Raw genomic sequence first — 15,301 nt, forward strand, 5'->3', positions numbered from 1 at the left:
GAAATCGAAAATCTTTTTCTCAGTTAAATTGTATTGGTCTTAGTACAATTTAATTCCATTAATCATTTGTGTTTTTATTTTCTCTGCATTTAAAATCAGATCAAAGTTAGAAACTAATTGAGTCAGAAACCACATGGAAATTTGTGTTGAGAAGAGAAGCTACGTCACTGAGTTATGAAGGTCACCGAGAGAGGGACCAATCATAAACGTCGGTGGGGGTAGTTACAAGTGGAGGGTTTATGTAGGAAGGCACAACGTTACAATGTTATTAATTTGTAACACATGTTCACAAATGTTTGTCAACCGAAGTGGAGGGAGCACAGCGAACGCCTCAGTGGGATACTCAAAATGAAAGAACAGGACATCACATGTTCCTTCAATTCGTTTCTTATCTTGGTCTCAGTATAGTTAAATCTGTATTTTAAATAGTCTCATTCGAAATTTTAATCCACTCTAAATTCAAAACCTTGATTTCTATTTCCCGTGCGTTTATCCTCTGCTATGTAAGCCCCCAAAACCATGTAATGTGAGTTGCATACAGGCAAGACGCTCTTCAAAATGCTAGAAATGTGCATACATTTTAACCCGTTCCGTGGGGGGCGCGGTGGCTCAGTGGTAGAGCGTTCACCTCTGGTGCTTGGGGTCCCGGGTTCGATCCCAGCCCCCGCCAAGTGAACTTTGTGGTGGACAAACACCGTGCTCGTGGGTTTTCTCGGGGTTCTCCCGTTTCCTCCCACTTTCTTCATTCCACCATTTCACTCATCTTTCATCATCACCGTCTCCTTTAGCCTAACCGGCATAACCGTGGGACGTAAAACTCAAAGATTTCATTTCATTTCATTTTTTTAACCCGTTCCGCCCTCAAATCAGACCCCCATCGAAAATCTAAAAAAGGCTTCGTACAGGATCAGACCTGCTGAATATCTATCTATGTATAAAAAATTGGTTACTCTACATGCCTCATTTCTATACAAAAATCTATCCCCCTCACACACTGCTTCTATTATTATTATTATTATTTAAGATTAAACACAAAGTAACATAAACATACGCCCAAAGGAGCAGAACGTGAAGGATGATATTAAGAAAAGACAATCTTCGGAGCTAACCCAACAAAGAACTTATATGGAAGTACAGTCACAGTACTACTTTGCCTCTTTTTCTGTATCAAGGTGTAAAACAGGGATTTCAATCACGTAGCACCGAAATCTTATTTTAATGTTTTTCTGACGTATTTACTTAATGTAATAATAGTAATTTTTATATCAATTTAGAATATTTCGTACAGTACTCTTAATTTAAAAGCAGTATACGTCTGTCTATTCCCTCCCTCCTCGTCCCCACTCTTCCGCTGCAATAAACTTTTCCTTCAACAATGGGCATAACGGAACAACAACAAAAAGAAGACTCAAATATATTTCACGTGCCGCTTTTAAATTGAACGCACTGTACATCTTACTCTGCACAATCGAAGTCATTATTGACTTTGATAATTTGGAAGTGATTTAAACCGAGTGTAACTAACTTTACAGGGTGGCCCAGAAGTAGGTATACAGTCCCGTACTGATCTGTATTTCATATAATTTCTCATTGTTATCAAACAGATATACCTAGCTTCATTATTATTTGTTCTTAATGTCTTTTTACTTATATTTTAAGCCCGGAACAGCTGAAGCAAATAAACCCATACGCTAGAATGTTATACTTGATCAATGCAGGGGTGTATACCTACTTTTGGGTCACCCTGTATACTTTCATTCTAGAATTCGATATAAAAAACATAGGATGGAAAGAGAACAGTAAGTTAAATCTATATTACATCGAAGACAATACTCAACATATTAAATTTTAAACAAGATTTTTTATTATTATTATGTTTACAACTTCTGTCACATCACAATGGCTTTTATCACAATTAGAGTTTGTAAAGAAAAAAAATAGCATCACTTTGCTTAACGTTTTCTCTAACTCTTGTTGAAATACTTTGGTGTTCTCTCGTTGTTACCTCCCAACGTTACAAAATAGTTTGACACTATTGAAAAGAAACAACATTTCTCAAATGTCAAGTTAATTGTAAGCATACTGAATCCTTATACATATGCTACTATGATTTTTTTATTAAGCAAAGGAGAAGTGATATTATATTTAATAAAAAAAGAAAGTATGATTTCCGCCTTTATAAATTATACAAAATATTCAAACCAGTTTGACTGATACTACAAGGTGATGTTATTTTTTTAAACTTCTTTTCGCACTGTATTTTTTAAAAAAGCAATTTTAAATGCATGAAGAAAAATAAAATGCAAAAATATAATAAAATTCAACAGAATAAATACGGATGATGATAATCCATTACCATATATATACTTTCCATTTTAAAAAAAAGTTATGTTGTAACTCGAAAAGCGTTTAACTATTCAACCAAGAATGTGACATTTTAAAACACTATAAACATTATTACATTTGAAAAAAATGAGCGTACTGGGTACCCATTGCACAAAAAGAAATATGCGGGTATTAATAACATCTAGATGAAAGACATAACAAAATTTTCTGAAACGACAGGAAAGCTGTACACTAATAAGAAGAAAATAGAACATTGTTTTTATGAATCATAGTGGAAAAAAATGCATAAAAGCATTAATAATAATTTTCCTTTGAAAAAATGTCACAAACAAATTCTTTGCCGCTGGAAATCAGTTCTTCTTTTTGTACATAAATAATTAACGGCAGTTTACAACTGAACACAATACTTAACAGAAACAAAGTATAAAATCTACAAAAAAAAGTGTTTATCGGTTCACAACCTTCCTGCCGTAAGTAAAATAGTTTATTCAGATTTCTTTAAAAAGGATATAAATCATCATTTCATTTGTGCCAAAGCTCCTTTTCATGAATGTTACAAAATAACAGCTGACAATTGCTATTCTTGGGATGTAAATTTTTACCATTTTCAATGGTACAAAAATTCATTGATTTCAGTCACTTTCACCTTCTACATTCAGAGAGAGAGAGAGAGATGAATTTTTTCTTTCTTTCCATTAGCAGGTAAGTCGAGTCAATACTGCATGGTGTAAAAAGGATTCTTCTCTTTGCTTGTCTAAGAGATCTCGGAAGTAAGTTCACCTGACTTTCTTTGGGCCAAAGATGAGATCCGCATCAGGAGCTCCTTTAGGATGCTGATATTTTTGTCTCCTTTCTCGATTTAGATTCATTACCGCTGGACGCTGGGTCTGGAAATTTAAAGATTAAAATGACGAAATGTATTTAACAATAGCAAAAGCATAATAATAAATTATCTTATAATAGAAATACTTTGGCTGTGGGTAACGTTAATTCCTAATAGTTAACAATTGACGCTTCGCTAGAATAGTGCACTATTTAACTTGCTTTACCGCCAACCCACATGAAGCGTACTAGCATTAACATTCACTATTAAATGGAAATAAGCTTCTGATTAGATACATAAAATCCACAAATATTTATTTCATGTCAAGCTGATTATAATTTAGTAACATGAACATAGTGCATAAACTACAGACATTTATTCAACAGAGCCCGCTTTTAAGGTATTTATTAATTTTATTCTAGAATAAAAACTGATTATTTCAATTCAAGAAACGTTATACATTAGTCTACAACTAGACACCTCTACGGTGCTGATTAAGAATAGGTGTAAAATAATTACATATATCCCGGCCTTTGGACGAGATAGACACTTAATATCTTCAAGAATGATACACAAGTAGGTACATCTACGGTGCAGATTAAGAATAGGCGTACTAATACAAAACAATCACATAATCATCCTCTTGGACAAGACAGACACTTAACATCTTCAAAAAATTATATTTTATACGCAACGTTATATTCATCGGTGCACGTTTACTTTATGGAAAGGGAGTTTAATCGTTATGGCTATAAATAAAACATTTTCCTGGGTGTCAGTGTTCGACTAAAACTACCTTAAGATCGAACTAAAATCATCTGTACTGTAAACTTTTCTCGAATACACACACATTATATATATACACACCACATCACACACACATCATTCATATATATATATATATATTTGGTCTAGGAATTAATTCGTGCGGTTTTTAATAAAAATTGAAGCTTTATTTCAAAAACAAAGTAAATGAATACGTTAACAAAAATGTTGTCCATCGCTAGCCACTACTTTCTCCCATCTTTCAGGCAATTTACGGATTCCGTGTCGAAAGAATTCCTCATCTTTTGACGCAATCTAATCAAAGATCCATTTTTCGATATTTTCTGAAGAAGTGAACCGCTGTCCAATCAAATCGTTATTCATGCAATCGATCAAGTAGTAGTCAGACGGAGCAGTGTCTGGTGAATATCGCGGGTGGAGTAACACTTTCCATCCGACATTTTCCAAATAGGTTTTGACCGGTTTTGCGACATGTGGTCGAGCGTTATCATCTTGATAAATAAGTTTATTATGCCTGTTATTCCATTCTGGTCGTTTTCAGGCCAGAGCTTGCTTCAAACGCATTAATTGTTGTCGATAGCGGTGTCCATTAATAGTTTCACCAAGTTTCAGAAGTTCATAGTACACCACATGTTTCAAATCCCACCATATATACAGCATAACCTTTGCACAATGAATATCTCGTTTCGGTTGTGAAGGACCTGGTTCACCTTGCTTCACCCAGGCCTTTTTTCGTTTAGGATTCTCGTAATGAATCCACTTCTCATCACCAGTTACAATTCGATGCAGAAATCCCTTCCTTTTCTGTCTTTGAAGCAGCAATTCGCAAACGGTTTTTCTTCTTTCAACGTCTTTCTTTTTAATTCATGTGAAACCCAATAAGACATCTTTGGGATCATTCCTATGGCTTTGAGACGTTTGGAAACTGTTGTTTGCTCAACTCCAAATGCTTCTGCAAGTTCGTCCTGCGTTTGACACGAATCCTGATCAAGAAATGCTCTCAATTCTTCATCTTCAAATTCTTTTGGCTGTCCAAATTGCTTTTGGTCTTCCAAGCTGAAATCACCACCTTTAAACCGTGCAAACCACTTCTGACACGTTCGCTCAGCTAGAGCATAGTCACCAAACACTTCCACTAAAATATGATGACTTGCGGTAGCACTTTTCTTCATGTTAAAGCAATGAAGAATAACTCCCCGCAAAAACACTTTATCAGGCACAAAATGCGCCATTTTCAGTTGAAGAAAAAATGTTGTTGTTTCCGCCTCAAGCAACTGACATATACTAAATAAGATGCTCAATGACAGTAGTTTTCAACGCATGTTTGGATCAACGAAACTATAGGACAATAAGCTAGTTACGCCATCTTTTGTAAAACCGCACGAATTAATTCCTAGACCAAATATATATATATATATATATATATATATATATAATGTGTGTGTATGTGTATGAATGAATGAATATGTATTCGTACATCCCAGTGTAACTCTGGAACGCCTGGGTTGATTTAGACCAAACTTGATACACATATGACTTATGATCCGGAAATATGGTGGTAAGGCACTTCTAGCATTCTCTTGGGGCGGGGGAGGTGGAAAGGGTATGACATACAGAAATAATCGAAAACTACCTATATTAAGCTGATTGGTGACAGTTTAGATGACACTTCTGCTAAAGGTTTAGCAAAGGGAGTAAGACATCCCTAGTAACTCTAGGGGTGTGGGTGAGAAGGTTATACAGTAATGGACATGTAAAAATAATCAGAAACGTCCGATATTAATGTCGAATATATAGTCTTTCGGCTCATTGAGATGAATAGGCTCTTAATGCCATATAAGTCCAGCTTCCATCGGCATGATGGGTAAGAAGAGGTGAAAATAAAATGTCCAAAATAACCAACGTTAGTGTCGAATCCATAGCTTTCGAGGTTGAGAAATCGGCTAATCCGTTTCAAATTACTTCTGAACATAGTTATTACCCATCTCAAGCTGGATGTTTATTATACCACTTTTTATAAGGGGGTATAGAGTATTTCAGAATTTACTGTAGAGTATTTTATAGATTTATATCATTACAGTTTCACTGAAATGCGTATTTTAAGAACGAGAGTCTCAAATATTTTCCATAAACTTATTGTTCCCGTGTGAAGAACAGGTATTTCAGCTCGTAATAATAATAATAGGAAGAAACAAACACACATTGATACTAAGATCTAGAACCTCGTACGATTGTGAACAGATGGAAGAATTTAGATTATCCAGAGTACAATACCCCTTTGTGGCTAACTCGTGTACTGTATGTACGTGTGGTGCCGAGTTGGACCTCCAGTTAGAATTCTTGCCTTGATCACAAACCCAAGTAGTGGTTCGGATTCCACTTAATAAAGGTCCCATCTCATATTGCCTCGATACTATAAAGGAACATTAATCAATACGTAGAAACTTTGAAAGATGGTTCCTTTGATAAATGGGGAAGGGGGAGAGTCTGATAATGTGTGATAAACTACATTCTCGCATACATACAGGATGACAATTAAGTCTGGATTTGGCGCAGAATCTCAGAAACGACTGGAAGTACGGGAAAACGCCTGGGAAAGTTTACCATTATTAATGAACCGAGAAAAAATAATCTCCGAACCTCCGGGAGCGTGTGAAGAAAGGCCAAAAATTGTAAATAATAAGAGGTTCTGTGATTTTATAGTTTGAAAAGAGTTGATGAAAGAAAATTGCGACACTGTCCATCATTGTAGATAGGAACAACATATCAATCTCGTAACTATACGATTTTTTTTTTTTAATCCTAACGATACAACATTTGTTCCGCTATTTACTCTTTTAGGTTTCCACAACCATTCCGCTAACGAATTGGAGTGTTTTTTCTTCGGATCAAAAAACCTAGAATCTCTTAAAAAAGATGTCTCGATACTTTTCCATATTTTCAGTCGTTTCTGAGCATGGGCAGAAATTTCATAGACAAGTAAAATGCTTTTATATCTAAGTAAGGATGTGCTTTTTGATTTCTTTTCCTTGGTGTAAAGTGTCACCTTTCCAAGTATTTTGACGTACTTATTAATTTATACCCTCCATAAATTCACACTTATACGATTACTTTAAATGAAACCATTTATGCTACCGTATGTGACATGAGATATAGTATAACACCTGACAACAAGTGCGAAGCTTGTACAAGATGGCATTTACTTTTTCGAGAAAGGAAAAAAAGAGTTCTTATCCGCTAGTACGTTTAGATAAAGGTAGGTTGGTTAGTTTGCAGTTTACTGTCCCTTTCGGCATCGAGGCTATATGAGACGTGGATCTACAGTTTAAGGTAGGATCCAAACCAGCACAATGCGTTCAAATTTCAAAGCTCCGGGCATCAAATCTGGGACCTCGTGCACTAAAGATATGCACGCTAGCCACTAGGTGAGCGTGCAAGGCGTTTAGATGAACGAAAAATAAGTTTGTGAATCCAGTATTGCATATTAATTATATTTCAAATTCCGCTTTCTTTCCAAGGGCTGTTCTTTAACTAAGGTTCCAGTGTTTTTACTCAAAAATATGCAATATTCATGACACTATGGGAAGTTATTACAGTTTCAATTGTATGCTTATATTCTTTTCTTTTTTTCTGGTCCTATGAATAATCACAAATATTTCTTTAGGTATAATTACGAAGACGATAATATTACATTTTGTATTGATATGTTGCTTTTCTTTGTCGTTATCCATGAAATACAATAAAATGAACTTAAACTGCAATTGAACGGATGTGATGGGGACAAATGACCATACTACTGACATCCCCATTATCCTCCCTAGTCAATCAATGAAATTAAATAAATAAATAAATAAATAAATAAATAACATGTAAAAATAATCAAACGACCGATATTAGTGTCCAATCCATAGTTTTTTGGGTCACTGAGATGAAATAGTGACACTCCAAATATTATTTACATCCAAGTTCAGCCCCCACCGTTATGGAGAATGCGAAAGAATGAAAAATACAGTGTCCAAAATTGATTTTATTCATGGTTTGTGATCGCGTCATAGGAAAACAGCTGACCTGTTTGAAACGAATTTTGGAACAAAGTACCTACCTCAAGCTGGATTCTTACTATGTTAATTTGATTAAAAAATATCCTAAGTGGATAGGAGGGTTCAAAGATCTGTGTCAAAATTAGAGTATCATACGGGTTTTTATTATTGCATATAAGGGATGGGGGAACGGCTTCAAATACTTTCCATAAACCTATTCTTCTCGTGTACAGAATGGACATTTCAGCCAGTTGCTTTAAAATATAATCCGTTGATTTTGATCAACAGAAAAGCAATCCTATTGTAACATCACAATGACGGACATAATGAAGTATAAATAATTCAAGAACAACTAAAACAACTTGAACTGTCAAGCTTTACCACAACCACTCGATATTGCGCCATCGGATTACAATTTGTTTAGATCTATAAATATTTTATTTCAACCAAAATTGTCAGTCACATCGAAATATTTTCCACCAAATCCAGTACATGCGACTAAGAGGGGAACTGAAAATCTTCCAAAAAACAAGGTGGCCAAAGTTCATGGATAATGATGGGAATCAATAGCTGCACTACTTAGGTTAGGTAATGAGATTATTATTTTTATTATTATTATTATTATTATTATTATTATTATTATTATTATTATTATTATTATTGTATTATACGTTTAACTTTGAAGTAATTACTTATTTATATAGCAAAAAATGAGGTGTTAGAACAACACAAAATGAGTAACACTTTAGCGTGTTACTTGTGTGTTGTTTTAACACCTCATCTTTTGCTGCGCAGAAGTATCTCCAATTTATGAAACTCATACTATTTAATTACTTTTATATTTGTAGGCATATAATCAAAAATAAAATAGGAAGTCAAGCATACCTAGGTATAAATCAATTCTATTAAGTATTAATATTTCTGAAAGATTTTCCAATCCTACCTGAGAGAGCATTTCCTGATAATCCTCTTCCTCTAGTCTCTCATTGATGTCCAAGGTTAAACGTTTCACGCGCTCCTTTTCAGCCCGTTCCGCCTGAAACAACAATATTTTACCTTACAATTTTGAAAAGGCTGATACAAAAATAAAAAATGTAATATAGTACAAAATCTTGAAGAAAACAGTATTTTCATGTCTAGTGTACATGTCTAGTATTTTCTTTTTGTACGCTACAGAATAGTGATTATTTTAATGATGGTATGCTTTTTTTTTTTTTTTTAAAGGAACTGCATCAGTTGAATTGTTACACTTTATTAACATACATAAATACTGAACTCAAAGGTTCTATTGGTTAATATTACTCACTTCTTCTCGGTTCTTCAAGTTCAACGCCAATTCCGAATTGACAGGCACAGCCAAATTTTTGTATTGCTGTTTATGACCCTTTCTAACCATAAGAACGAAATTAATCGTTGATTTATCTTGATCCACAGGTTCTTGCAGTTGCTCTAAAATGAAATAAAATATATCATAATACAAACATCCAAAGCTCATACATGTAAAACTATATAAACGATACACACAAAAAGTATCCATTTTCTTGCGCAAATAATTCCTAAGGAACACGAATCCTTAACGATACTTTCTCCCTTTACAGAATCTGAACAACTTTCTCGTATCCGAAAACAATATAGCACTTCATTTTATGCGAACCATTTATGAAAATCAATCTCTCCGCCCCCACCCCTTTAGACTGTTTTTCCGACCCTAAAACAGTAGATTCATCTCATTTCATGTAAGTCATAAGGCAAATTTCCTTAGGTCTCCCTGAATGACTTCTGAATTTGTACCTAATTTGCTTTTCCGAATTCGAGATCTAGTTAAATTGCTTTCTTGCACCACGAAACGGTAGATTCCTTCTTCTAAACTTTTTTCCCAGTTGGCTGGGTTGGCTTTTCGTACCGCTGTTCTCCACTTGTTTTATTTCGTGTCATATTCCTTTGTGACACCACACTGCACCATATCATTCTTCACACTATCTCCCCATTTCTTCTTTGCTCGGCCTCGTAGTCTCATTCAGTTCTATAACACCCACTCGATGAGCTATGTATTCCGAAGGTAGTCTTCTTCCATGTTCAAACCATCAAAGTCTGCTTTCCTGCAGTTTTTCCACTACTGGTCACACCTTCACTGTTCCTCGGATCACTTCATTCATAACTTTGTCTTTCCGTGTCACTACACATGCATCTTCATCTCCGCAACATACAACTTCTGTTCCCTTCTCTTTGTCGTCTAACATTCTGCACCATATAATATGACAAGTCTCATTACTGTTTTGTAATCTGTTCTTTTAAGGCGTATTGATACTCTAAGGTCACACAATACTTCTGCTGCTTCTCTCCATTTTGTTCCACCACTGCTAATTCTGTTGTTTACATCATTTTCTATTCCTGTACATTCTTGTAATACTGATCCCAAATACTTGAATTTCTTCGTCGTTACCATCTCTTCTGTCCAGTCGTATTACTGTATCTTCGATTACATTTGCTGAATAGGCAATGTAAATATTCTGTCTTGATTTCACGAATTCTAAGTCCTTTACCCTGCAATGCTCTTCTCCAGGTATCTAATTTTTCTGGCAATGCTGCTTTGGTCTCACTCACCCACACGATGTTGTCCGCAAATAACACGTTCTAAAGTGCTAACTCTTTGATATCCTTCGTAAGCTAATCCATCACAAATGAAAAAAGGTATGGGATAAGAGTAGATCCATGATGAAGTCCCACTTTAACTTTGAAGAAAAAAAAAAAAAAATAATCTGTTATTCCACACGCGCTCCTCACTCCTGTCTCACATCTACCATACATATCTTGAATTATACTGATGCATGTGTTCAGTATAAACTTTTCTTAAAATCCTATGGCACTCTATCATACGCTTTCCCTAGGTCGATGGAAACCACATGAAGGTCCTTTTGGTATTCTCTGTGCTTTTCCATTAGCATCCTAATTGCAAATATTTTGTTTCCAATATCCTATTAAAAAATCGGGTAAACCACTGCACCCCTTCGTTGGATAAGCTTTTCCATGCTTCGATATTATCCAGTCCTAAGGCTTTACCAGTTTTCATCTTTTTCATGGCATTCTCCAACTCAAAAATAGTTACAGGCCGAACAAGTCTGATTCATAACTGGATTTTCGCAAATTTCCTCGGGTTTTCTTCATTGAGAAGTTAAAACAAATACTCCTCCCACCGCTTCTTTATCATGTCAGAACCAGAAGATCCTTGAAGTAGCGCATATGCGAAATATTTTTCTTGTATCTCTCTTACTTTTGAAAGCTTGTAAACTCACCATAAACTTTGCCTTTTTGCAACACAAACTGCCTTCTTAGCGTTCTTCTTCGCTTCCTTGTAATCCTTCAGTCTTGTTGATTGTTATTTTTTTTTTCCTTTACAGCTGCTTGAACTTCTTTATTCTGCCACCACGTTTCTGAACTCTTTGCGGCACGGTGTTTCTAAAACGTTATCTAAAAGATGGTACAATATAAGTACCACCGTGCTTCAAAGAGTTAACCAATTAGTCTCCTTTCTTATGTTTCCCCCACAACTTTTTGTTTTCCTATTTTCCTGAGTGCTACTGATACTCTGGTTGCCTTCTCTTCTTCCTTCATCTGTAGTACTTGTGATGTGGTAATTTCCTTTGGAATCATTTTGGCATTTGTCCCATCCATCACATCGTTCGAACACGAACATTTTCCTGTCTTATTCCTGCTTTTACTTTGATGAAGATATCGGCTACTATGAGGCAGTGTTGCTCCGTTAGACTCTCTCCTGGTATTACTTGCCAGTTCTTTGCATCCGCAAGTTTAGTCTCCTCCATAAAATGAAGTCAATGTGAGACCTTACGGTGCCAGACTTATATGTAATAAGGTGTTCTTCTCATAGAAGGTATTCAGGATAGCAAGATCATACGCTTCCGCTACTTGTAGCACATTTTCACCTTCCTCAATTTTGTCTTTTAACCCTAAAAGGCATTTGATGCCAATTGGCATCATAGTGAATCAATAACAATAATAATGATATTCTTAAAATATGTACATCAGCGAACAGCGCACGCTGATGCCATGTGGCACCAATGGAGTTAAGCTTTCTACCGCACAGTTTTCGTTTAATGGCATAAGTCGCACAGAGAGTGTCAGATAGCGTCAAAAGGCATACAGAAAGCACAAAACGTGTACAGTTGTTATTTGTAAATTTTTGCACAAAACCTTTTTTTGTTCTCTTAACAATAAAATAAATAATTGTTTTACAATCTTCCATACCACATGGTTGCTGCTGATATTGACACTAAACTCTGTTTCCACTAGTGTAATACAATCATGATATCTATCCTGTAACTTGATACCCCAGAAGTAAAAACATAAAAAAATCATATTACTGGATATTATTTACATTTATTTCCGTAATTCATACAAAAAGAAAGAAGAAAAATAATTTCAGCACGACCAAAATTAATTAGCGCAATAAAGGGTTAACCCATATCCTGATTGTTCTACATGCTCATTTAGAACTCCTGCTAATCAGCTTCACATGTAACGAACAATTCTGCAAAGTATTATCTGGTTCCATTTAAAATTATTGCTTTGTCTCCTCATCACAAAGAACTTGTGGGGCATAAGCGCTGACTATATTCAAGGTTTCTCTTTCTCCTAGCACAAGCTTAACATTTACAAATCTGCCACTTACTCTCTTCAGGTCCACCAATTTCTTCTTCATATTGTTATCCAGGATAATTTCAATGTCATTCTTCCTGTTGGTGTTTCCAGTGTTTATAAGCTTGTATTTTGCCTTTTTTCTAATAATAATAATAATAATAATAATAATAATAATAATAATAATAATAATAATAATAATAATAAAAATCGAACCATTTCATTTGCTCTCCTGGTTGCATGTTTTGCTTATCTTTCTTCTTGCCAGTGTTTCCGGTAATTCGTAACTCCTACCTGACAAGGTCCCGATGTTTCATGTTCCTATATAGAAATCGTTCGGGAAAACCATTATCGTCTCTCTTCCCCGAAATATTTTCTGAAGTTGTTAAGTTGCTCCTTAAGCGACGAAGTCAAGACTTAGCTAAACAACTTTACTCATCTCCAAAAACAGTAGATTGCTCGATTTTATCGCACGAATAAGTTCTCGCGTTACACTGGGTTCAGTATTTCTTCCTGCTCCCCCTTTGTCAATCATATTGAATTCATACGAGTGAATAAAATTCGTATTCTTTGAAAATTAAAATAAGTAAATAAATAAATAAAATCATGCACTTGCATCTGGTGGTTTAATAAAGCGACCCTACTTCTGCTCCCTCCCTCTCCCTGTTGAGTCTTACACCTTGAATTTGAGTAATTGCAGAACGAAGTCTTGTGCCATCCAACACTTCGAAACCCCTTTGCAATACCTTACTGCTTGAAGCTATAAAATTCCTTTATTATTATAACATAAAATACTAAATCTATCGTTATACTAACTTTCATGTTCTTCTATTTTCTCTTAAAATTAAAGGAAGAAATGTACCGTATTGTCGCAAAAATGCAAATAAATTTTGTTCGAGATACTTTATTTTCTTTCATATAACAATAAAAAATCTAGTACCGCCCTGTAGCCCATATAATCTATATATATTTGTCCTACTGGTGTAACGAAAGTATCGTATTATTGGTACTTAAGAAATTAAAAAATTGACTCTTACCATAGGTCTTCTTTGTACTGCTCTTGATATGAAGTGGGACGGATATATCCAATTGCTGTGGTTTCACGGTTTCTCTCATTCGATCTTGTATATTTTCTGACACCATTTTATCGAATGCTGACATGAAATCTTCGTCTTCTGGGCATTCCATATGCTTAGGTCCTAAAGGCATTCCATCACCTTGAGTCACATTGACATTCTTTACTTCATCTGCACTCTCTCCCGTAAGCACTACATCTTCACCCTTAACCGAACATGGAAATAAACATAGACATGTATCTTAAAACACTTTCATCTTCAAAAACTACAGTAACTGAATAACTTCCTAAGATAATCATATTGTGACATAGTCATTTAAAAGAATGTAAGCAAGTGGAACTTTCAAAGCCCCGATTTGTTCTTTTGTAGAATACAGTTTGCAAAAGAGTTCTTGCAGCTCTCCTTTCTACGAACAGAACGTTGTGATTTGACTGTAAAAATGACTGAAAATAAAATTTTTAAGTATTTTCTCAAAACACTTGGCATGATTTCCACGCATCTACAGATGGTGATCAGAAAAATGGAAACACCTGTAGCTGGCAACACGTCAGATGTATGGGTTGGCAGTGGTGTCATGACGCCAGCAGCGCCGGACCGCTGGTGGTGGTGTGTTAGGTCGGTCTCCATACTACGTCAGGCGCAGTGGAACACCAGTGTCCTGTGGCTGCAGCAGACGGAGGTAGTGTAAAATGGGAGACCTCTCAGATTTTCAAAGAGGGCAAATTGTTGGTGCGCGGTTATGTGGAGTGAGTGTGACGGCAGTGGCTACTGTGTTAGGTGTGTCGCGTGGGACAGTGTCGAAGGTGATGACGGCCTACACAACACACGGGAAAACCACATCGGGGAAGCGGAACAGTGGGCGGAAGAAAATCATGAGTGACAGGTCACGCCGGGTATTAAAGCGCATTGTCACGCAGAACCGTCGTGCCACTGCGGAACAAGTGACGGAGGAACTCAATCAGCACCTCCCCCATCCTGTTTCGACAATCACAGTCCGCCGCGAATTACATGACATGAACTTACGGGGTCGTGTTGCACGGGCCAAACCGCTCATCAGGGACCATAACGCTTTCGCACGCCGCAAATGGTGCCGCGACCATGCAACTTGGACCGTTGAGGACTGGAAACGTGTGATATGGTCGGATGAGTCATCCTTCACCCTATTCCCAACCACGGGCCGTGTTTATGTGTGGAGAACGCCCAAAGAAGCTTATGATCTGCAGTGTCTCCGCCCAACTGTGAAACATGGCGGCGGCTCGGTGATGCTGTGGGCCGCAATATCATGGTTTTTATTGGGTCCTGTGGTCACACTTAGCGGACGAATCACTGCCAACGATTATGTCGCAATTTTAGGAGACCACTTGCATCCTATGGTCTGGATGTTGTTTCCGGACAATGACGCCATCTTCCAGGATGATAATGCACCCATTCACACAGCTGGCGTTGTTGCAGCATGGTTTGAGGAACATCGGGATGAAGTTCAACACCTCCCCTGGCCCGCGCAATTCCCAGATCTCAACATAATTGAACATCTGTGGTCCGTCTTGGAAACACGACTCCGGCGACGATGTCCACCT

General features: G+C 36.3%; 1 protein-coding gene across 4 annotated transcripts in view; it reads right to left on the reverse strand.

Annotated features, from left to right (window-relative positions):
- Positions 1 to 1,838: 1,838 nt before the first annotated feature.
- Positions 1,839 to 15,301, reverse strand: part of LOC145688146 (regulator of nonsense transcripts 2-like) — an 89,901-nt gene continuing 76,438 nt past the window's right edge. For all 4 annotated transcript variants that reach the window (XM_081761958.1, XM_081761959.1, XM_081761960.1 and 1 more), the window contains exons 18-21: positions 13,686 to 13,929; positions 9,302 to 9,444; positions 8,939 to 9,031; positions 1,839 to 3,233 (exon numbers count right to left, since the gene is read on the reverse strand). In XM_081761958.1, the coding sequence (XP_081618084.1) occupies positions 3,123 to 3,233; positions 8,939 to 9,031; positions 9,302 to 9,444; positions 13,686 to 13,929 (591 nt within the window). In that variant the 3' untranslated portion in view covers positions 1,839 to 3,122. The remainder of the gene's footprint in view (positions 3,234 to 8,938; positions 9,032 to 9,301; positions 9,445 to 13,685; positions 13,930 to 15,301) is intronic.

Source organism: Thermobia domestica, chromosome 6 (genome assembly GCF_964235325.1).
Source record: "Thermobia domestica chromosome 6, izTheDome1.hap1.1, whole genome shotgun sequence".
In the NCBI taxonomy this organism is placed as follows: domain Eukaryota; kingdom Metazoa; phylum Arthropoda; class Insecta; order Zygentoma; family Lepismatidae; genus Thermobia; species Thermobia domestica.